The sequence below is a fragment of the Diaporthe citri genome (genome assembly GCF_014595645.1).
Source record: "Diaporthe citri strain NFHF-8-4 chromosome Unknown scaffold_2, whole genome shotgun sequence".
NCBI classification, from domain to species: domain Eukaryota; kingdom Fungi; phylum Ascomycota; class Sordariomycetes; order Diaporthales; family Diaporthaceae; genus Diaporthe; species Diaporthe citri.
This window is the reverse complement of record NW_025064847.1, coordinates 6,726,537-6,750,297: the sequence shown is the minus strand read 5'-3', so window position 1 is coordinate 6,750,297 and position 23,761 is coordinate 6,726,537. Positions and strand designations below refer to the sequence as shown.

The 23,761-nt window shown below is 43.6% G+C and overlaps 6 protein-coding genes across 6 annotated transcripts; 3 read left to right on the top strand and 3 right to left on the bottom strand.

The window, feature by feature from the left end:
- Positions 1-5,593: 5,593 nt before the first annotated feature.
- Positions 5,594-10,805, bottom strand: INS49_007378 (uncharacterized protein; the record flags this gene model as incomplete). Its single annotated transcript, XM_043168143.1, has 17 exons — positions 5,594-5,825; positions 5,878-6,279; positions 6,344-6,424; positions 6,500-6,822; positions 6,881-6,980; positions 7,045-7,186; positions 7,243-7,307; positions 7,365-7,415; positions 7,472-7,543; positions 7,604-7,727; positions 7,776-9,026; positions 9,081-9,442; positions 9,717-9,888; positions 9,947-9,962; positions 10,188-10,481; positions 10,539-10,669; positions 10,721-10,805. 17 exons carry the CDS (start codon positions 10,803-10,805, stop codon positions 5,594-5,596), a joined length of 3,903 nt encoding a protein of 1,300 aa, XP_043029287.1.
- Positions 10,806-13,104: 2,299 nt separating this feature from the next.
- Positions 13,105-14,228, top strand: INS49_007377 (uncharacterized protein; the record flags this gene model as incomplete). Its single annotated transcript, XM_043168142.1, has 2 exons — positions 13,105-14,091; positions 14,154-14,228. The coding sequence occupies 2 exons, from the start codon at positions 13,105-13,107 to the stop codon at positions 14,226-14,228; spliced, it is 1,062 nt and encodes a 353-aa protein (XP_043029286.1).
- Positions 14,229-14,858: 630 nt separating this feature from the next.
- Positions 14,859-17,268, top strand: INS49_007376 (uncharacterized protein; the record flags this gene model as incomplete). Its single annotated transcript, XM_043168141.1, has 2 exons — positions 14,859-14,963; positions 15,040-17,268. 2 exons carry the CDS (start codon positions 14,859-14,861, stop codon positions 17,266-17,268), a joined length of 2,334 nt encoding a protein of 777 aa, XP_043029285.1.
- A 515-nt stretch (positions 17,269-17,783) lies between these two features.
- INS49_007375 (uncharacterized protein) lies at positions 17,784-19,082 on the bottom strand (the record flags this gene model as incomplete). Its single annotated transcript, XM_043168140.1, has 1 exon — positions 17,784-19,082. The coding sequence occupies one exon, from the start codon at positions 19,080-19,082 to the stop codon at positions 17,784-17,786; it is 1,299 nt and encodes a 432-aa protein (XP_043029284.1).
- Positions 19,083-19,750: 668 nt separating this feature from the next.
- INS49_007374 (uncharacterized protein) lies at positions 19,751-22,126 on the top strand (the record flags this gene model as incomplete). The annotated part of the gene is made up of 1 exon (XM_043168139.1): positions 19,751-22,126. One exon carries the CDS (start codon positions 19,751-19,753, stop codon positions 22,124-22,126), a length of 2,376 nt encoding a protein of 791 aa, XP_043029283.1.
- Positions 22,127-23,065: 939 nt separating this feature from the next.
- Positions 23,066-23,461, bottom strand: INS49_007373 (uncharacterized protein; the record flags this gene model as incomplete). The annotated part of the gene is made up of 3 exons (XM_043168138.1): positions 23,066-23,076; positions 23,138-23,264; positions 23,339-23,461. The coding sequence occupies 3 exons, from the start codon at positions 23,459-23,461 to the stop codon at positions 23,066-23,068; spliced, it is 261 nt and encodes an 86-aa protein (XP_043029282.1).
- Positions 23,462-23,761: the final 300 nt, after the last annotated feature.

Genomic DNA, 23,761 nt, shown 5'->3' with positions numbered 1-23,761 from the left:
TTCTTATTAATAAAAACTTAATTATAGTTTTTTATTAAGTTATTAGCTTATTTAGCCTTGCTTATAATAAGTATTATTAATAATATAGCTTGTAATAAGGTTGTATAAAGGCTTTTAATATTAGTTCTATATTTTTAATTTTAAAAGGTACTTATTTAAACTATATATATAATAATTAAGCTAAAGATTATTAAATTATATTATAGCTAGCTATTAATATATTAATATTTTAATTTATTTAGCTTACTTAGCCTTTTATTTATAAGCATTAAATATATAATATTAAGGGAAATAAAGAAAAGAAAGAAAAAGAAAATAATTATAATATAGGCTTTAATGCTATATTTAATAAGGATTTATACTTATTACACCTTTTTTTAAGTTTAGCTTAAGCGTTTATTTTAATTAATAATTAAGAGCTATTTATTAATTTAAATATAAAGGCTATAAATATTAATAAAATTAAAGGCATTTTAACGCCTTAAAGTTAAAAATAGCTAAAAGATTATTCTTTAAGTTTTAAAAGAATAGTAAAGCTTAATAAGTTAGCCATTATGCTAATTTATTATTATTTATAAAAAGTTATAAAATAAAAGGAGGCTTATAAAAGTAAGCTTTATTAATAAATACGGAATAAAAAGAGCAAATTACCTTAACTTAATGCTATATAAAGCATATAAAAGGGAACTTAAAAAGCTGCATTACTATATAAATATATAAATAGTATTTATAATTAGCATTTTATTTTTTATTTTTTTTATATTTACTTTTTATAATTAAGAATATTAATTAATTTGCTTAAGTAAGATATAATGCTTATTTAAATAAGCATAGTTATTATAATATTTAGCTTGCTAAGTATATAAAGATTACTTAAAGCTATTATAAGAAATTAATAATAAAAATTTATATTTAAGTATATAAGGGTTAGCAAACTCCTTACTTAACTTAAATAAGGAGTTTATTAATGCTTATAGCTTTATAATATATTTACCTTATCTTTATATATAAAGATTATTAAAGGTTATTAAAGAGTAAATCTTATAAATTAATGCTTTAGCTTATTAAAATTTATAAACTTTTATTTAAATTAAGTAAGGAATTTATTAATTTTAAAATTTAAATAATAAATTTATAAGTTTTAATAAATAGCTAAGTTGCTTAAGATAGCTCCTTTTATATAAATAAATTACTTTTTTTCTTTTATAATAAATACTTAAATAATATAATAATAATATATTTTATATAATTTAATCTTTAATTTATTATATATTTATAAGGATATATATATAATGGAATTTAAATATAGGGGGTTTTAAGTTTAATTCTTAATTTAAGCAATTATTTTTAATACTTTTATATACCTTCTTTTTATATATATATACTTATTTCCCCTTTTTTATAATTCTTTTTCTTCTTAAAGTATTTTAAAATAGCAATAAGAAGCGTTAATATTTTAAGTATATATACTTAAATTCTTTCTTTTATAATTCTTTTTTTTATAATCTTTTTTTTTATATTTTATACTTATTAATTTATACTTTTAATATAATACTCTTAGTAATTCTTTTCCTTTTAATAGTCTTCCTTTTTATTTTTATTATCCTTCTTTTTATTCTCCCTTAAAAGAGATTAAGTTTATTTATTAAGTACTTATAAAGCTAAAATAAGACCTAAAGCTTGCAATCCTTCTTTTTATTTTTATTATTTTCTTTCTTCTTATTCTTATTTTTATAAAGAAAAGGGTGCTTTATAAGTAAGTGCTTATTACTTTTATTACTTTATAATATAATAATAAAGATACTTAAAGGTATTTAATAATAATTAAGGGAAGTTACTTTATTTTAGCAAACTCTTTACTTAATTTTAATAAGGAATTTATTAAAATAAAGTAACTTTCTTTAATTATTATTAAAATTAATAAATTCCTTATTATAAAAGATACTTATTATTATAAAATAAAGATAAATATTAAAATTTATAAGTATGCTATATAGCTATTAATTATTTTATATTAAGTTACTTAAATTAATATTTTATATATTATTAGCCTTTATATAATATAAATAATTACTATTACTTAAGATAATTAGAAAGTTTTCATTATTAATATTTTCCTTATTAATAAAAAAAATTCTTACTTAAATAGCACCTTCCTTTAGCTTTAAGAATATTTTATTTTATTAATTTAACTTATTAACTAATATATTTTATTCTTTTATTATTAAGTTAAGAAAATTAAAGCCCTATTGCTTTAATTATTGCCTTATAACTTTATTAATATATAACTTTTATTTAAATTAAAGAATATTATCCTTAGGATCTTTAAATATATATATCCCCTTTAAATAAGTATTAAAGGACTTCTTAATAATTTTATATATAGTTAATATTTATAATTTGCATTAAGCAAGCTAAGAAAATATTAATTAAATATTATAAGTAAAGTTTTTATTATATTTAATATTTATAATATAAAAACCATTAATATATTTATTAGCTTAATTAATAAGCTTAAAGCTATATTTAATAATAATGCATTTAATAAGCTTAGCTTTAAGAATATTATTATAAACTTTTATATTAAGGGTTATCTTTTTAATTAAAATTTATACTATATTAAGCATTTTAAGTTTATAATTATATAACTTCCCGCCTTAAAAAAAGGCTAAAAGCTACATAATAATATTATAAATTAAATTATAATTACTATATTAAATAACCTTATTAAAAATAAGTAGCATTTTAATGCTTATTATATAATAATATTAATTTTAAAACTTAATATTAATTGCTTTTTTATTTTTATATTTATTTATTTAGCCTTTATAGCTAAAAATTAATTAATAAATATTATTTAAAATATTATTAAATACCTTATTAAAAATTTACTTTATTATATTATAAAATTATTAAGTATTAGCTTTGCTAGCTTTAATTATTAATAGTTTATATTAAATTAAAGTATTAATTATAAAGGTAATAAGCTAAATATTAAGATTATAATAAAATAATAACATAACCTTATAATACTTAATATCCTTCTTATTAATAAATTTAATTTATATAAATAATAATATATTATATAAAATAATAACAAAGAACTTTATTTTTAAATTTTTAATATTATAATAATTATAAAAGAAAAGCTTAATATAATTTAACTTAATATAAAAGCTAATAAAGAAAGCTTTTATTTACCTTTAAATCTTATAAATATTTTAAAATTTTTATTAATTATATTTAATGCATTAAATATAGCTAATAATTTTATAATTATTATATATTAAGATAATATATATTTTATAAAAGTCCTTATTTAAATATAAACGCTTTTTAAAAAGCTTATTATATATATTATAAATATTAAAAATCTTGCCCTTATCTTTATATATAATATTAATTTAAAGAAAGAGAGTTTTAAAAAATTTTATTTTAATGCATTTAATATTAAGTAATAATAAATTTAGGTTTTTATTATTATAAGTAAATAGTTAATATATATAATATAAGAAAAGTTATTTAAATACCTTATTAAGACTTTTTTATTATAAGAAAAGGTATTTTTAAATTATTTATATAGTAAATTATTGCTTTAAGTTAAAATTTATTTATTAAATATATTTATTTTTTTAGCTAAATATTTTAAAGCATATTATAATTATAAAATTTATAAATTAATTATACTTCCTATTAATATAATCCTAAACTTTATTTAAGAAATTAAAATTATTATATTAAATTACTATCTTTAAATTATATATATATTAATAAAAATCTTAAGTAGTAATTACTTATATATAATTTAATAGCTTATTTAAGATTTAATATAATAAATAAATGCTTATATTTATAAATATTAATTATAAAATCTTAAATTAATTATTTATTTTAAATATAAACTTTTTATTTAATTAAAATAAAGAGTTTATGCTTAATTAAGAATATATAATTCTTATTTCTTAATTAAGCTAAGATTATAATGTTTTTAATATATTATATAAAGAATAAATGCTTATATTTATACTTATTAATTATAGCTTTAAATATTATAAATTATATATATAAATATATTAATAAGTATATTAATTATATAAATATATATATTATTAGAAAATAAGTATAACTTAAAAAGCTTTTAAAGAAAAGAGTTTTATTTATATATAAATTTATATAAAAAATATAATATTATAAAGTAAATTTATAACTTTTTTTTTTATTAATAAAAAAACTAAGGATCTTTTTATAATTTATATATTTATTTTAAAAAAGTTATAAAAGAAGTATAAATAAGTTTAATATTTTTTATTTTATAATAATTTATATATAATTAATATTATATTATATATATTTAGCTTTAATAATTAATTTTAAAATTACTTTTAAATTATTTAATATACTTAAAAGTTTATTATCTTTATTAAATAAGCTAAAAGTTAAGAATAATCTTTTTTTTAAAAGGCTTATTATTTCCTTATATAAAGTTATAATAAAAGAAGTATTTTTCTTATTTTTATTTAAATTATAAATAATAACTTTAAATAATTAAAAAGCTTTATAAATAATAAAATATCTTAAAGCATTTATAATAATAAATATATAATAAGGATTTTTTAATTATTTAATAAGAAATGCTTAAAGATTATAAACTTTATTATCTTTAATATTTTTATTTATAAATTTATAAAGCCTTTTTTAAAATGCTAAAATTTTAAAAATAATATTTTTTAATATAATCTTTATATCTTCCTTATTATTAAGACTTTAATTATTATAATAAAAGCTTTTAAATAAACTTTCTTTATAAATAATCTTTAGCTTAAAATTTAATTATATAATATTCTTTATATTAATTTAAAAACTTTTATAATTATATTATATTACTTAACTTATATTTATAAAGTTTAATAAATTTAAAAAAAAAAAGATAATTTAAAGATATTAATATATAAGTTATTAAATATAAAAAAAATTGCTAAATATTAATAAGTTATTAAAGGGTTTATAAAGCTTATATATTTTAAATAAAAATTAACTATTATTATTAATAATATAATAATTAAGGTATAATATAAATAATATTAAAATAATAACTTAATTTTATAAATTTTAAAATATATATTAATATTTAATAATAATATATTTTTATAATAATATAAGTAAATTTTAATTTTATTAAATAATTATTATACCTTAATTATAATTATAATTATAATTTAATTATAAACCTTCTCTGCTTATATAACGTTCCTTACCTTCCCAGCCATAGTTATATAAGCCTTAGCAAACTTCCCATTAAAATTTAATGGGGAGTCTGCATTTAGAAATGCGCCAAGTCATGCGGGCTGGATGAGGTCTGTGTGTTAGAGATAACTATGGGTGGGCTAGAGCTCCATCTGCTCCCTCAAAGTTGAGCCGGGTGAAGGCACATGCAAATGAAAGATTGGTGACGGGATCATCTGCCGTGGAACAGTCTTCCATATCCTGTGGGACAACCTCCTGTGAATACGGAGGAGTGAATGTGCCAGGGTGTCTTGGATCGCGTCCAAATCAATTCCTCCGTCAACAATGGCTTGTCGCCCACACTTCTGAGCTACTGTCGGCTAGACCTCATGTATTTGCCACAAAGCCTCGCAAAATGGCCGGATCCTTTCCTTAGCAACTCTGCAGGGCTTCCAAACTCCACCAGCTTGCCTCCGTCGAGGACAGCCACCCGGTCAAAGTCAACGAGGCTCGATAGCCTGTGCGCGATCATGATGATGGTGTAGTCTTGGAATTCGGAGCGAATGAGCCGTTGCATCTTGGCGTCCGTTTCGGCGTCAACACTGCACATCGTCAGCAACCAACCCTCGACAAGATTCGGGCCATCCGACCTACCTGCTAGTGGGCTCATCTAGTATCAGCAATTTCCCCGGCTTCAGCACAGCCCTTGCAAGACAGAAAAGTTGTCTTTGGCCGTGAGAGAACGTGTCGGTGTCCACCATCGTGTCAAGGATGACTGACACGTCCGTAGAGGCCCGGCTTGTCTTGTTCAACAAAGCATCCCATAAACCGACTCTCCGCAGTGCAGAGGCGATAATCTCGTCAGGGAAGGCTCCAAGTGGGTCCAGGTTGCTTCTCACTGATCCGGGAAACAGGAAAGGGTCCTGGGTCAGACAGACAAGTCGTTCCCGGATCGTTGGTCCAGGGACGGTAGCCATGTCCACGCCATCGAGCATGATTCGGCCGGATACAATGTTGATGAGCCCAAGTATTGCGAGCGCCGTTGAGCTCTTTCCGCTGTTGGTATCACACCAGTCAGAACCATGAAGTCAAATTACAAGATACAGAAAGAAAAACCCACCTTCCCGTCCGGCCAACTATACCAAATTTCTGGCCTCCCTGAACCGAGAACGTGATATCATCAAGGACTGGGGACATGTTCCTACTAAAGGAAGATGATCATGAGTAAATGTAATCTCTAGGGAAAGATGCAACAAAGGAACGGATTGCAACAAACCCATAGCTGGCCGACACTCCCTCGAAGCTCAGAGCACCACTCTTCGGCCACGCAGCATCCAAATGGCCAGATGACTTGCCCGGTATCCCTTCGATGGGCGTGTTCTCAGCAAAGTCCTTGATCCGAGCAATTGCCCCTAATGAAGTCTCCAGATTCGTCCAGTACTGCACCAGGTTCGTCAGTGCATGTGACAAGCTCATCATATTAACCAAAGCCAGACCCAGGAATCCGGGGTTGATACGCGAGCGCAAGCCGACAGCCATGCCGACGATGATCACCGCTAGGCCGGCGACCACAAGGTCAAGGACTAGTACCAACCACCGCTGTACGCAGAGGAGGAGGTAATAGGGTCTCTGGCTTGCGTCCAGTAGGTGGACACACTTGGATGTGTACGTGCCGGTCCAAGAATAGGAGCGGATGGGTGATCAGCCCAGAGAGAGACTCGATGAAATGCGTGAACACCGGAGCATTTGCTTCAAGCCTGTGCGCAGAGTGAGCTTCAGTATCTTATCGCTGCAAGCGGATGGCAGGAGAAAGATGCATACTCTAGGAGCCTCAGCTGTCGGGAGGTGCGAAGGTAGAAGTTCTGGATAAAGTAGAGCGCTGCTACAACCACTGGCAATATGGCGGCAAAATAGCCCACTGCTGTAGCTGACAACGCCATTGTTACCAGGCAGGATCCAAGTTCTGTAAGAAAATAGTCAGAGGTAGTCATTCAGAGTCGTAGCCACAGAAGGACATACGGAATGCTATGTTAATGAGTGACCCTGGAAGAGACATGTCGGCATATCGAAGGTCCTGGCTGAATCTATGAAGTCGTTAATATGGATGTGGACTCTAACCTGTGACGTGAGAGCGCATTTACCTGTTGACCAATACTCCGGTCTCTGTTTCCGAAAAGAAGGACAGAGGGGCGCTGGCATTAATTCTGTCAGCTCGTATTGAAGTCTCGGCGGACATTGGAACACTAACCGCATAACAGCATCCAAAATTGATTGGTGTAGATTCTTTCCGGATCGTGGAATCATGACGATCCAGAGGAACCTGGAGATTTTCAGCATCCCCATCGGATCACATAGATGGCGGCATCCAGATTATACTCACGCCACTGCTCCAACCATTAAGAGCCCACTCATGAAGTTCATGAAACCAAATATGCCGAGCCAGTACCCGAGGTTTGGTGCGCCCCCGTTCTCGTTGTTATTTGCCCACCAGTTCAGCCAGACATCTGTAACAGTCAGGGTTCAATTCTACTTCATGGACTGAAGTTACTCACTGCTCATTGCTCTGAAGACTGATTCTCCAGCGACGAGGCCGACGAACAAGACCAGCCCCAGCGGCCCTAAGGCTCGCGCGTAGTACTTGTAGATCATCCAGTCACCCGTCTTCCGGCTCTCGTCGGCGACGGCCATGGTGGGTGGCACATGGGCTCGACGACTCTCACTAGCTTCTTGGGTTTCGGCGCCGTCCTCGTCGTGGCTAGAGGTCTCCTCGCCTAGCCTGAGCTTCATATCCTGGACGTAGCGCCCAGTCGCATTGAGCTCGGAAAAGCTGCCTTGTTGGACGAGTGTTCCATCCTGTTCAAGAACAAGTATGAGATCGGCCTGGGGCAAATGTTTTACTGAATGCGTGGCAAGAACAACAACTGTGGCGCCGAGCCCACGCAGGAGACCCTCGCGGCCGAAAACGCGCTTGAACACCAAATCCTCGGTCACAGAGTCCAGGCCAGCCAGCACGTCGTCAAATATGAACAGCTTCGCTCTCGAGTACAATGCTCGTGCCAGTGAGATCCGTTGCCTTTGACCGCCACTCATCTTCACACCCTTGCTTCCCACCACGGTGGAATCGCCGTCCGGCATCTGGCGGAAGTCGATGTCGAGTGCGCACGCGTGACAAACTGTCTTGTACCACTCGGCGTCAAATTCAGACCCCACTCCCGCCGTGATGTTGTCTAGGATAGAACCGTTCATGATCCAGGCGGACTGGTCCCCATAGGCGATTTCTGAAGACGGCATGCTGATCTGGCAAGAGCTTCGTGGTGTCTCGCCGAGCAATCCCTTCAACAGCGTCGACTTGCCGCATCCGACTGGGCCAACAAGAATGGTGAGCCCTGGACGGATGTGCAGGGGAGCTTTCACCTCGACGACTTGCGAGTCTGAATCCGACCATCCAAAACAGCCCGGACTGATGCTGATAACATCCACAGCAGGTCCTCTAATAGGTTGAAGCTCGGTCCAGCCTTGTCCTTCGGCCTCACCCGCATTGGTACCGATACTAGAAGGTAGACCGCGCTTTTCCGTCCGCGAAGGAAGAATCAAGAATTCTTGGATCCTCGTGAAACAACCAAGAGCAGCCCAGCCTTGCGGTATCGAGTATAGGAGGGTGCCAAGCGGCGCCGACAGAAGGTTGAGGGCCGCCAGAGATGTGATTGCTTGAGACACTGACAGCCCACTTTGTCCTTGCAGCTGTGCTAGTATCGCATACGCTGCGAAAATGACGAATGAATTGAAGGTCGCTGGGAGATTGACTGTGTGGTGGTTAGTCGCAGAAACAGTCAGAAAGGTTTAGGGTGTATGCACACCTAATGATATGTTCAAACTCTGAACCTTTCTGTACTTCTTCGAGGCAGCAATTTCAGTTTTGCGAAACTGCTGGATATTCGCAGTCTGCTGGCCAGTGAGACCGAGGATCTTAACACTCTTCATAGACCCTAAGATCTCTGATGTGTAATTGATTCGTTTCTGCACGGCCTCCAGCCATGCTCTTTGCCTTGAGGTGATGGCTTTAGCAGAGAGTACTGACAGACCCGTGCAGATGACAGTGATCAGTACAGGTGCCACGCAAACCGCGCCGAATTGGTCGTAAAGAAGGTAGACGGCGATTGCCAGCTGCAGTACGCTGGGCACGACTTCTATGAGAAGTTGCCAAAATGTCTCAGCGATCCTTTGTACGTCAGTTCCCACCAGACTCATTGCCGCTGACTCGTCGGCATTGCTTGTTGGGAGTTTCAACATCTTGGTGTAGATGATGATTGTAAGCTGGCCACGGATCATTGCCATAAGACGATACGAGAGATGGGATGACCATCCCATCATTATCTGTCAGTCGTTAACACCATCTTCTATCTACCCATCGAAGAGGTCTCAAGAGGCGGCGTCCTCTACTCCTTACCGCAAACCCAGTGTACACTATAGCAAAGGCACCTATTAAGCCATACCCTTTGTTGATGGGCTCGGCTCCTTGAACGTACGTGACAGCATTCTGGATGAGATACACCTGGCTGATATTGAGCGCAGCATAGCAGAGCTTCGGGACGTAGATCACGAGAATCTCCCACCGCAAAGCCCACACGCAAGCACGTGCTAAAGCGTGCTTTTTGCTCTGATTGCCTGTGATGGTGTAAGCAACGTGGTTTTCTTAACGTTGAGAGTTACGGCTTCAGCTTACATCTGTCCCAAGCGGACTGCAGTTGTTGTCCCAGGCTTTCCGAATCGAGTTTCTCATGGATGGCTGGCAAATCAGCCACAGAGAGCACTGTCCTGTGACCTGAGATCAAGAGTGAGTTTAGCCACCAAAAGGAGCTTCGACTGATCAAGCCACTTGTGCTCTCTACCGAGAAACGGCTGTATAGGCCAAGGAGCAGAGACCGTTTTTCCCTAGCCTCAAGCAGCAGCATCACAACCTTGACGGCTAGGGAAGCAGTCATTACGGCTGCAAGTGCATGACCGTCGCCCTCACTCTTGAGCCAGTGTGTCCTGACCCGGGCTGCATCGAACATCGCTGTTGCGATGAGGTAAATATTGATGATGAAAGATGGCCGAACAGATCGAGCGTGTTCGAAGTGAGACAAGGCGGCGAGAATCAAGGCTTCGAGTACAGAGAGCACGGCCGATGCCAGTGAGATGCGGTTTCGGGACTCAGGTTTGGCTGTCGTCAATACCAAGATGGCGACTTGCAGGGCAATGAAGGCGATGATGGCGCCCTAGTAACTTTTAGATTGCCACCTCGTCAGGATGGACATATCATCCGGGCTACGTACCAGTTTAAGAAGGTGAAGGGCATTCTTTCTGACCCGAAGCCTGCCTCGAAACAAATGCAGTGTACGGAACGGGGTTATGATGATGAAGCAGGCGGTGGGCAGGATGGCCAGTATGGCTTCTTCAAAGGTAACTAGAGGATAGAATTAATCATTGAGCTCTCATCTCCGGAATTCATACGTACCTGTGAAGTCGAAGCCGCCGCGACAGTCAGCAGATTTGACTCCTGGACCGAACGAGTTGTCACCGCACAGTGTCGAGGGATCCATTGCGTGGGCGCCCGAATCCTTATCAGTGCCCAAGAATCCCAAACAGCCTTGAGGTGGTGTTCAGTGTGATTTTGGTGTGCTCGAAAGCACTGTGTCTGGCTCTAAGGCAGTCGGAAAATCGTCGTCTCGATACCTCGAGCACTAGACTACAAGCTTTGAAAGGCAACTTGGATTTGATCAGGTGCGATTGTCATCCACGGGTCTAAATGCTTGCCAACTGTGACCGTGAAACGTCAGAACGATACTAGTGTAATCTTACTATGACGTGTGTTGGGTGCACAAACTCTTTCGCTCCTCATCCAGCTATCTGGATCTCCGACCAATCTGTGTTCTAGGGAATTATGTTCTCAAGTGAAGCGAAATTTCAAGGTCTTTTGAGGGCTCGGAGATGAAGCATGAAGGTCAGAACTGACTCGTCTGCAAAACTTCCAACGGGTAGTCTAATTCCTTCCTCGTCAAATTGCACCACTGGAATGAGCGAAACTAGCTAGCCTTATGGAGAATAGATGCGCCGTCTTACAATCGAACCCGACCGCCACGCATTGCGTTTGGCATCCACTTATTAGCTTGATAAGAACAACCAATTTGGAATGAGGGGACATTGAAAGGCGGAGAACATCATTTCTTCTGGATCACGTCAGCGTCAAGCACGCGTTTCCACCTTTGCACGCCGTGGAGGATTTGCTACCATCACACTTGTAATCGGCCAAGGACACAAAGTTATGAGGCCTGAACGTGACGCTTGAATAAAGTAGCGAAGTAGACCTGAAAGTTAACGATTGCACCAGCTCTTTGACATCTCCATTGTCGAGACCTTTTGAAGGAGGGGAATTTATCCCAACCCGCTGCAACCCATTCCCAATCGTCACGATATTAGGATGTCTAGTACCATGGAGCCACACCATTCGAAATGAAACCAAAGAGCACACAGTAATCCATCGCTGATAGAACCGAATTGTTGTAAATGTAAATGTAAGCAGCAGTGTTGGTATTATCCGATCATTTCTGAAAAGTTCTAAGGTTTGCGAGTCCCACGAGGCCTCTGACACTACATGAACAACCAGTGTACCAGACGACCGAGGTGCAGCAGAAATAATACGAGGTCCATGGCCACCAACCGGCGGCCATTTACAAATTTTGTAGCCGTCCCTTAAGACTCCAACCCAACGCGTGTGTCAACAGCGGGACGACCTAGGATGCCGTTCAAGAGGCCTTTTTCAGGTAGAGAGTGTCTCAGACAAGCTAGTTAGGTCAAATGCAACTGTCGCATGGCAAGTAGATCCCGAAGCCATCGAGGGAATGTAACTATTGTTAATAAAGATGGTTTTTCATGACTGATGATTCCATATCTGAATATCCCATGGGAGACTATCCAATAACGGCTTGTCCCACAGAAGATTACCCCACAGGAGATCATCTCACAGGCCATCGTAGGAGAGAGGAGATTGTCCTGCAGTTTCGAATAAGAGGTTGTCCTACGGCAGGTTATCCTATGAGAGGCTGTTCTTTGAGAAGATATCTCGTGAGAGGTCAAGACTGATTCTTACCCAGCCGTTTCACACATCTGCAGTGTGGACTAAACAACTGTCCCTCCCTGGTATTTCGATGTGTATTTCGAGCGAGTGACGGACTGATGAACAACAGACTTTCAGAAGACACATCCAAAACCACGGAGGTTGGTATGAAAAGTCTCACAGAAGGAAGGCCAGTATATAGGGGTTTGGTGTGCAAGTGGTCTGGAGCGCCGAGCCTGGGGAGGCGAATGACCAGTTACAAGTGGATTTCCACGAAGAAAGACTGATGAGTCATGGAAACAGGAGTCGACTTGGAAATCTCGAGCACATTTGCGTGCGTGTTTCTTTCAACAGCTTTTACCTAGGTATCGCGTTCAAATACTCATCGATCCAAATATCTTCAGTCATGCCTGATGGAAAAGGAGCAAGAAGCAACACATTATCACGGGCTCCAGTAGACCTAGTTACAAGGCTAGTAGCTTAGCTCGACAATGGTTGGTAATATCAAGAGGATCCAACCGTGAGCCTTACACAGCGGTCTGCGGGTATAAATCAACAAACCAAGACATTTTGGCGAGAATTATACAAAATTCAAACGAAAGGTGGCTTAAAGAGAACTTCCACCAGACATACACAAGAAGACTGAAAGCCAAAGTTTCCCGTGCAGAAGCCCCCCAAAACCACAACATCAACTGTGCCTCTATGCTAATTGACTCGACTCGATTGCGCAGCGCATTGATCTTATCCGCATCGCATACATACCCCATTCAATACTGTTGGCGAAAATGGCACAATTTCATCCTTTTGGTGGCCTTCCGAAAGAGCTGCGAGATTGTATTTGGGACATGGCGATCCGCGATGATGACCCATCCGTCCACTTCTTCACTATCTACGATCCCCAAGACGACCCACCATCCGTTGTCAATCCAGCCAAGAAGGTCCATGCCACAAGAGCCTCTTGCGTCCCGGGATTCTCTATCGGCTTCGCAGCTCCACGGCGTCGAGGAAGTGACCAGCTCTCGTGGACAGATGGTAATCTCTCTGCCTATCTAACAGATTCGGGCCTGTGGACAACCTGCCATGAGTCCCGGGAGAGGATGTTGCGATACTTCCGGCCATTCAAGACCAGTCCACAGGTTTCTAAACGCATGCCAGTTGACTGGAGCACAGTGCAAGAAATGTGCGATAAACCTACGGCCTTGATAAATATGGAGTTCATACGCGACAACGGCGAGCGCCAATACCTGACTGTCCGCCCTTCAAAAGACCTGCTCTGCCTTCGACTGCCTGATAACTCCAGCATCTCATGGGATAGCAGACATCACTGGCAACTCATTCAAGACTTCCCCTTGTTCAGGTGGCATGGAAATGAGTGGCCCTGGTATTCATCGTGCATTACGAATGTTGCGGTGGAATACAACCCAGCATGGGAGACTTTTGATCATCAAAAAGACCGCGGCCCTTTCACGGGCATCACTGGCGGCTTCAGCAAAGTCGACGAGATACATGGGCTCATGACCTTCTGGTTCATTGACTACAGGCTGACTCGCAAATACCAATCCGAAGACTGCGAACGCCAGACGTCTCGCGCTGGCAAATTGACCTTCATAGAGGTCGATGCAATCGATTATGAATGGTGCTGCTGCCCAAAGAAAGACGGGCGCTGTTTGGACAGATGTGACCAGGGCCCAGCAAAACATAAACTGTACGGTGCGCATGCTCTGGCGGGCCACTTGGAGTTGCACAACGAGATGCAGGCCGACGAGGCGCATGTATGTGTGGGCTGGTCTGGGCCGGGTTATATAGGAACTGACATGAGTGTTCTCGCCTAAAGGAAGTCAATCCAGGGGAGATCATCCTACTGGAAGTCATCCTACTGGAGATTGTCTCATTCAAGGTTGTCGCATAGGACATTGCGCCGCAGTAGATTATCTCACAGAAGATGAAACTAGGAGATGGGCGGTGGGAAGAATATGGCGTAGACGACATCCACGGGTTTCTTTTTTTCTCTCTTTGCCTTTCTTCTTTTTTCGCTGTCAGAGCACGCCAGGGTGGAGGGATAGCAGTCGACGGCAGATGAGACCGCTTTTCTCTGTTACTGCACCGGTTTGTGCACTCGCATACGGGGCAGGGACTGGGGCCCCAGGGTTTCACTACCTAAGCGATTTAATACGTGCTACTACTATAAACCTTTCAGTTACTTCCTCTCCAAGAATCCCAGCCACGCCAAGGACTTTTTCACGTTCGGCAACACAAACTTCTGCGAGCTGACGTGTCCGTAAGCTCAGAGTTCCATCGTCACAATCGGAGAACGTATTCTCCGCTCTTAAGGCAGAATGTAAGACGGCAGTTTCCCAGCCTCTGCCTCGACGGAGACTGGCAATCGTTGTTCGGTTGAGATCGAATTAGACGACTCAATCATGGCCCAAAAGTGAAAACACAAAGGCTTTCTGCATTACCCAACCTGTGTGGCTGCTGCCTCTCTTGTTTAAGAACTGATACCTTCATGACTGCTTCAATCTGAATTTTGATACCCATCATGGCGGACCAAGCGCACATGGATCTCACGTCTCAGGACGAAGGCGAAATCATCGGCTACGCAGATCCTTGGATCGCATCGCCTGGCCAGAGGGTCTCAGTCAAAGTTAGTCACTGCTTCGGAGGCGTGTCGTTGAGACTTTTGGTTGGGACGGGAGGCACGTGAATGCTGAATTTAGCAGGTCTCCAGTACCGTGCCGAGATTCACGTGGTCCCTCGCAAGAGTGATTCAGGGTTTCGAGCATCCTAAGGCTCCAGACGTCAAGTATGAGACGGTGATCAGCCCGCCTCCTGATTCTGCAGCCATCTCAGGGTCTTACAAGAAAGCCGTCTGCGGATCTTTCGCTGTGGTCAGATCTTGGGAACGATACTTGCGTAAGCATATCATCGGTCTGCGCCTCAGCTGCTACGTTCAGCCATGGTTACCGGAAGCGAGTCACCAACAAGTATTGATATCGACCCTGGATGTTGAAAATTCTTCGGGTGTTGCCATCTACCTCAGCGCCTCTGGTACTATCGGCTTCTATGTCGGAACTGGAACCTCGGTCGAGCAAGGTGACACCGAAATCCGCTTGAGACGCTGGAAATGGGCTGAGCTTCATGTTTCTGTCTTGAGTGACAACTTAAGTATTGATGTTACGCATTTGGAAAGACTTACGGAGACGGCCCCTGGTCCCTCTCACTACTCTTACAGGATGAGTTCGCCCGTCCAACTCGACGGGAGAAAGCCTTTGACGATGGCTGCCGGCTTCTTCTTCGACGCGAAAACATCGGCAACCCTTGCGACCAACATGTTCAACGGTCGCCTAGACTCTCCGAGAATAGATACTACCCGCGATGGACTTGCATACAAGACTTGGGCTAAGTTCGACTTTGCCTTGGACATGTCTAGCGACCGGATCGTAGACACTTCAGGCAATGCAAATCACGGTGATTTGGTCAATTCCCCTACGAGAGCCGTCAAGGGTTACAGCTGGGACGGCTCGGAGCCAGACTGGACCAAAGCTCGATACGGCTACGGCGCGATCCACTTCCACGACGACGATCTCGACGACGCCGGATGGGAAACCGACTTCAGCTTCGAAGTTCCCAGGGACGCAGTTTCGGGAGCATATGCAGTGGTCGTGCAGTCAATCGACCATTCTGAGCAGATATCAGACCACATCATATTTTTTGTCCGTCCTGCAGCACTCGACGTCCCCACGGACAGTTCTGGCCCAAAAGCAGCAATCGTGCTGTCCACGTTCACGTACCTTGCCTACGCAAATGAGCGCATGTACGACCAGAACCGAGCATCTCGTATCAGTATTGCTGGTGGGATACAGGCTGAGAAGGACCCCTTATGGCGCCACATGGTCCGGCGTCCAGATTTAGGTTGCTCCGTCTATGACGACCACAACGATGGATCTGGCTGCGTGTTCAGCACTGCGAAGCGACCCATCCTCAATATCCGTCCCCGTTACGTCAACTGGGCATTCAATCGGCCCCGTGAGTTTAGTGCCGACCAGCTGATGATCGGCTTCTTGGAAGAGAAGCTTGGCCGCGGTGGATATGACGTCCTCACGGATCATGACCTCCACACGTACGGTGTGAAAGCTCTCGAGAGGTACAGGGTCGTGGTGACGGGGTCTCACCCTGAGTATCCGACTCTGGAGGTCATCAACGCCTACGCTGCGTTTGCAAGGAACGGCGGGCATCTCATGTACCTTGGTGGAAATGGATTTTACTGGTGTTCGGTGGTGGACTCTCATCGGCCACACCGCCTCGAGGTTCGCAAAGGAGACCAGGGATGCCGCTCTACCGAGCTGCCCGCCGGCGAACGAGTCCACTCGTTGAACGGAGCCCAGGGCGGACTGTGGAGGAGTAGGGGTCGGACGCCGCAGTCTTTGTTTGGAATAGGTAGTTGCGCCTGCGGTATTGGGCCCGGTGTACCTTATCGATTCGTGGATCATATCACGAGCTCTTCCAGCTCGGCTTGGACGTGGCTTCTTGATGGCTTGAGACCGGAGACCGGGGAAGAACGCGGAAACTCCGTTGACGGCTTCCTCATTGGAACCGAGGGCTTCGGCGGCGGAGCATCAGGAGACGAGATTGACAGGATGGATCTTCGCCTAGGGACACCAGTCAACACGGTCCTCTTAGCAACAAGTACTGGGCACGACGACTCCTTTGGTGTCTTCAACGAGGAGGTCATGTTTCCGATGGTCGACACGGTTGGCACGACGTGCGACAAGGTGCGCAGCGACATGGTTGTGTATGAGACCTGCGGTGGCGGCAGCGTCTTCAGCGTCGGAAGCATCAACTGGTATTGTTCCCTGGGCTGGGATAAGTATGAGAATAATGTGGCGAGGATTACGTGGAATGTTCTCAAGGAGTTTATTCGCAGAGGAGATGAGAGGTCTACTTCGTAAAGATGATAATGATTCGACCCTTGATTTTCAGATCGTTGTTGCAGACATTAAAGCAGACGTTAGCTGGAGGTAATACTCAAGATTATGGATAACGCTATAATTGTGAGTTGAGATCGGTCTAACGCCCTTTACTTTATAGAACGGATATCCATACAGAATGAAACGGATGGTATACAGATACATTACACGCCTAGTGCACTTCTACCCTACACAACTACACCGACAACCAGTACACCCACACCCAATTCACATACCAGATTTACACGCTCATTACACACTCAATTTGCACACTTGTATAAATATATTCCGTGAAAGTCAACCATATAAATCAAGCCTGTAAATAAATGTTGATATATGAATTAGGTGTAGGTGTGCAAATTGGGTGTGGGTGTTATGCTCTGGTTAGCTGCGGGACTATCATTGAAGAGGTTTCTGTGTACCATCCGTTTTCTTCTGTGCAAATATCCGTTCTCTTACTTCATGTTGTGAAATCTCGTGTAGCAATACATGGATGCCTAGTCACGCAGCATCCCCTCGTACTGAGGAAGCTCCCATCCCTTCACGGTCTCATTAATGCCGAATATCCAGCCCCCCAGCCTGAAGTACGAGGCCACACTGAAAACCCAGTTTATGACGGCAACACTGAAGGCTGACCCTAGCATGTCCCATTGGCGTGACGAGTTTTCTAGTACACCCTTTTGCAATCCGGTCATGAAAGGCCGGAACTTTGTTTCGTAAGCTTTGAGAGCCATCGATAGGGATGCTCCTCGTGGTGTTCCACAAGATTTTTCAATCTCGCCAGCCAGAATATAAGCACCGACCACGGCACTTGTAGTCCCCATGCCAGTGAGGACCGTTGGGCAGTATGCGGCGTCTCCAACGAGTGTGACACGGCCTTGGGACCATGGCTGCAGCTTGACAAGGCCCAGCCGCTCGCAATAGAAGTCATCCGCATCCCTCATAGACTCCACCAGGTCCTCGGACTGCCATCCGGCTCCTTGGAAGATCTCTGCGAATGCCCTTTTCTCTTCCTCCACATCTCCCCGCCGAGCATTCTTCAGACGGTTGGAATCGGTCTTGCACGAGAGCATCACCTGCATTTCATACGGGCTGTGCCTCCGTGTCATGATGCCCCGCTTTCCGGGAGCAAGGTACGAGGTCCCAATGTATTTCTCATCCTCCTGGATAGGTCGACGCAGGGTGAAGTATGCAAAGTACAGTCCTTCGACCGGGTGTAGTCCGTCGGCGTGCGGGAGTCCGTCACTGCCAGCCTCCAGACCAAGCATCATCCTCCGCGTGCGTGACCACTGACCATCAGCCCCGACTAGGAGGTCGTATCGGCCCGTCTCGCCGTTCTCAAAACGAACCTCTACCGAGTTATCGTCCTGCTCGAAGCTCTCGATTGCCGTGCTGAACTTATAGTTGGCCCCATTGTTGCGGGCCGGCTTCGTGGCCGCATCATGGAAGAGACGACACAGGTCACCCCTCATGATCTCGAACTCGCTGGTGAGGCTCTGCTTGTCTTTTCCACCAGATTCTGACGCTGGGAAGTAGGCACGTTGTCTGCCCTTGGAGTCGACAATCTGCATCCCTTCCTCGGGCGCAGACTTGGCGCGAAAGGCCTGCTCGAGGCCCATCCGTCTCAGCACCTCGATGCCAGGGCCACGTAGGTCGAGCTGCAGCCCTGAGGTGCGTAGGATAGGGTAGCGCTCAACGACAGTGACATCGTGACCTAGTCTGGTCAGCCAGAACGCGAGTGCGTTGCCGGCAATACCTGCACCGCTGATGAGAACCTTCAAGCTTGGCCGTGCCATGTCGGAATGATGAGTTTTGTTCGTGTCTTGGTTGGGGTTGTCGACAAGAGTTCAGCTGAATTGTGATCTACTAGCAAAGAAAGCTGACAGTGGTATAAGAAATATCACGGACGAACGAAGCTTCATGATGATAGGAGCAGGTTCTGAAAGAAGTTCGGCGTGCCTTGTTTTTCAAGACGCTCAAGCCTGATATATATAACGACATCGCGGTATACCTATGCATGTTCCGGCCGAAAGGGAATGCTGATTCACTGGCACGTTCAATAGCCCGGATGTACTTTGAATGATGATTTGTTGTGAACTTCACGCAATTGTCCTCTGACTGATGACCCTCGGGCATAAGCACTCGGAAAGCAAACCCCTTCGGCCGAAAGATCAGTCGGGGCGGGCTTTGGTCAGCACTAGAGCGGCTTTGGGCAAGCCGCGGGTCGGAAAATTGGTGAGAAGACCGATATTTGCGCTTCCTGTAACACAATCAGCTAAGATGTACACAATGCCCTTCTGCTCCCAAAAGCCGGCTTCCTGTTCGCCTTGGTCTACTATCTCTTAAATGCCCGTCCTGTCTCCTGCCCCGGCGTCATCTTACGAGCGAATCATACGCAGTAATACGGCCGAGAGGAAAATTGACCTCGGCTTTGTTTTCCGCAAGCCTCGCATAGTCCCTGCCAATGGAGACGCGTCCCCGTCGGCGTCGAAGGCCGGCGCTGTCGTGCCAGATCTGTCGGCGCCGCAAGATCAAATGTGATCATAACGAGCCTTGTTCAAATTGTCTGCGGCACAAGGCCCAATGTGTGTATACCTTGTACGGCAACGGCGACGGCAATGAGCCCCGAGCTGTCATCACCTCCGAGCGGCCAAAGCGGGCGTTTCTGGAGGCTAGGCAGTTTAATTCCGTCCCAGGCAGCTCGAGGGAGCAGACAACACCAGCTGGGGCTGCAAGTGGAGCAAACCCGTCACCAGCAGAGGCATCGGCTCAACAACCCACTCCAGCCGGCACTGGCAGCGCCCATAGCCCGAACAGGTCGGCCATAGAGCAAAATCAGATTGACGGTAGTCATGTTAATCCACGGGACTCCCGGACCACAGCGGAAACACCGGTGGTTCACGTTCACAACTCCCGTGACACCCAACTACCCGTCGGCCGTATTGATAACCAGGCGGTTGCATTTTCGTTGGAAAATGTCCAGGCTGTAGGCAGCAAAGAAAATCATGGTGTAGCGGAACTACTGGAGCGTATACGGAAGCTCGAAGAGTCCTCGGAAATCCGCGCCGAGGCCAGATCGTCGGACTGGCTACTACAGCTCGCGCTCAATAAATCGAGAGACTTGGGCAAGAGTCCGTGGATGGGGATGCCTCAGGAGTTTTCCACCATGATCGACTGCTATACTGAGATGATTGGCAAAGACTCCGGAAATGCTTCATACAAAACCCCCGAGACTGCATCACTTGTGGCGCAGTCTGGCGACTTTATCCAGAAATGCAAGGACACAGCAAAGAATATCAAACTCGGTCGACCCAGCAGGACCCAAACTTCATCTCCGGAAATCAAACTCCCGCCCCGCGACCTTTCTGACGCGATGATTAATCTCTACTTCTCATCATTCGAGTCAAGCCACCGCATATTACATATACCTACATTTCGAGCCGAATACCAGCGGTATTGGGAGCGACCTGCTAGTGCCCCAACCGAGCTGCGCCTTAAAATTCTCCTTGTCATCGGGTTGGGTTCGAGTTTGCATGAACACCAAAACACGGACGCTGCGCTTAATAACGCCGACATGGTTCATCAATGGATATATGCTGCCCAGAACTGGCTATCCGGACCACTGGAAAAGGACCGTCTGAGCATCAGTGGGCTGCAAATATACTGCTTAACAATCTTAGCACGGCAGATATTCTCAGTCGGCGGGGATCTTACATGGATATCAACAGGCTCACTTGTCCAAATAGCTATGCAAATGGGACTTCACCGTGACCCCAAGACTCTTCCAGCCATCACACCACTGCAGGCTGAGCTTCGCAGAAGGCTTTGGGTTACTATCCTCGAACTTGTCGTGCAATCATCATTGGACTCGTGGATGCCCCCCAGGATGCACCTCGATGAGTTCGACACAGAGCCTCCCTCGAACCTGAACGACGAGGACCTGAACGAGACAGCGACCACTGTACAGCCACACCCAAAGAGCACCTTCACTGCGACCTCGATCCAGCTCATGTTGCTCGAATCGCTCCCCGCCCGACTCCGAATCGTCCAGCTCCTGAATAGCCTCCACTCCGATCCCACCTACCCGCGCATCCTCGAGCTGAGCCTCGCCCTAACCGAAGCCCTCCAGACATGCGCCAGCAAGACCAAGCACAACAGCAGCGAGCACTGCACGCCCTTCCGCCGCAACTTCCTCGACTACCTCGTCCGCCGCTTCATGCTGCCCCTGCACATGTCCTTCAGCAGCCAGTCGCGCGCGGAGCCCTCATACCGCCACTCGCGCCAGGCGAGCCTCGACGCCGCCCTGGCCATCATATCGCCCGAGCCGGACGCGGGCTTCAGGAGGCTCATGGCCGTGGGCGGCGGCATGTTCCGCGAGGGCCAGCGGTGCGCCCTCACGGCCGTCGGGCTCGAGCTCATCGCGCACGCCGAGGCCCAGCGCCTTGACGGCACGCTCGGCCGGGTCGGCGCGTATCGCGATATGCTCAAGGGGGCTGTGCGCGACTTGTTGTTACTATCGGAGGATCGTATCCGCCTGGGCGAGACGAATGTCAAGAGCCACATGTTCCTGAGAATGATCCTTGCGCAGGTCGAGGCTGTGGAAGCGGGCGTGCCCGTTGAGTTGGAGGTCGCCCGGGGCACGAGAGATAGTCTGGAGTTTTGTTATGGAATATTGAGCCTGAGGGCGACGAGCATCCCGGAGTCGTCGGCAGCGCCTGCTGATGCCGGTGTTGTAGCTTCTGGGATTGATGAGTTTCAAGGATATGAAAATTATAACATGTATGGGATGGGAGTAGATTTGGATTGGGAGTCGATCATGTCGGACGTGGGCTTTTCTTGATTTCGAAGAGTTGCGCTGTTTAAATCCAGGACATTATATAAGACACGAAGCCCATGTAATGCTCTCGCAGAGACTGATTATTGCCTAAATCTGTTAGCGAATAGTAAAGCGTGTGCGAATGAATAATGTCCCGATGAATCTGATTTGAGGGCAAAGTCCCATGTTTGAGCCTGCCAGTCCGGAGCCGACGATGGTTCGGCCCTTGTTCTAAATCCACTTGGATGGCACAACGCAGTTGCCCTTGGTGGTGATCACCAGGAGGCTGGATCATGGCAGCTGGGAACCATGGAGTGCAGCGTCCTTGGACTCGAGATATGACTGTCACTCAAATCTGCTGGTATAACTTCTCCTTGGACCAAGACACCATCAAAGTCAAATACCATTCTCGTGCTGATCGCTAGTCAAGGGACCACTCCTCAAGGGCTAGCATTAATCCACCAGAAATACTCATCAAATAACGTCGGATATGCTTTTAGGCCGTCGAGGTGAAGGACAAACAGGAGGTATTCGTCTGGAGGATGGTATCTTATTGTCTGTCGTTGTGTAAATAGACCAAATGTTTCTCTTTTCCCCGCTTGTTGATGGTTGAGTCGTAATGTCCAGCCAGAAATTTGCTTATCACGGTCTGCCTGCTACAGCCGGATAAGAAGTCTTGCCTTTCAGTTCCACCTCACGGCTTTACCAGGGTGCTTGACACCACAACAATATTCTCTCAAATCTGTACGCGCCTCATCGGCGAAGCCTTTCCACCCGTCGTCCGTCAAGGGAGCAAGCTTAGTGCCCCTAAATCATGTCGACCGAACTGCTCTGATCACAGTGGCAAATCCAGCACGCGAAAGCCTGGCTTCCAAACCATACAGTGGGCCATGGCAGCCGTGCGCGCCGGTGACGGTTGAGGCATGTCCTTCCTCATAGATCATGACTGGGCCAGGGGCGATATTAAGACGACACTATCGCCTGCAGCACCTTTTAGCAAGCGCTAGAACCCAGGGATTGGACGTCTGAACCTACCTCGGACGAACAGCATCTCTGACTTCTTGCTGACCGTCTTGATTTCCTCGTCCTCTGCCTCGTCATCAACCACGTAGACGGTCTCCTCGACGTCACCGAGCACGAGGTTGCAGTGGCTGTCATATGCCTAGGAACAGCAGAGTCAGTGGGATTCATCGAGAAGAGTTGAAAGACGGCCGGAGAGTGGTGGCTGATGCGTACGTGGAGTCGGCCCTTGAGCTCGCGGTCGCCCCTGAGCTTGACAAAGACGACCTCGTCGAGCAGGAGGCGGACCAGATCGAGGGGCTCCGAGACGTTGGCGGGCTCGTCTCCGGCGTCGGCCATGGTGGCAGGTGGTATTGAATGAGAGCGACAGGTCAGGTGGTCTGAACCGGGGTGGCTTGTTTTTCTACGGAGTGGCAGGCGGGTGCAGCAGGTTGAAGCAAGTGAGTGAGTGCGTGTGATGGAATGAATGGAGCTTGACCCATGCTTTTGGGCTGTTGACGTTTGACGACGGCCGGCCCAGGTGCTCAGCCAAGGGGAGCTGCGCCGGCCGAAGAAAATTGAAGGTCCGTGCATTTCGGTACGTACCTCAAGGCAGGAACTTGGGGACCTGGGTACCTAGGTACCTTGCTCAGGTCAGCC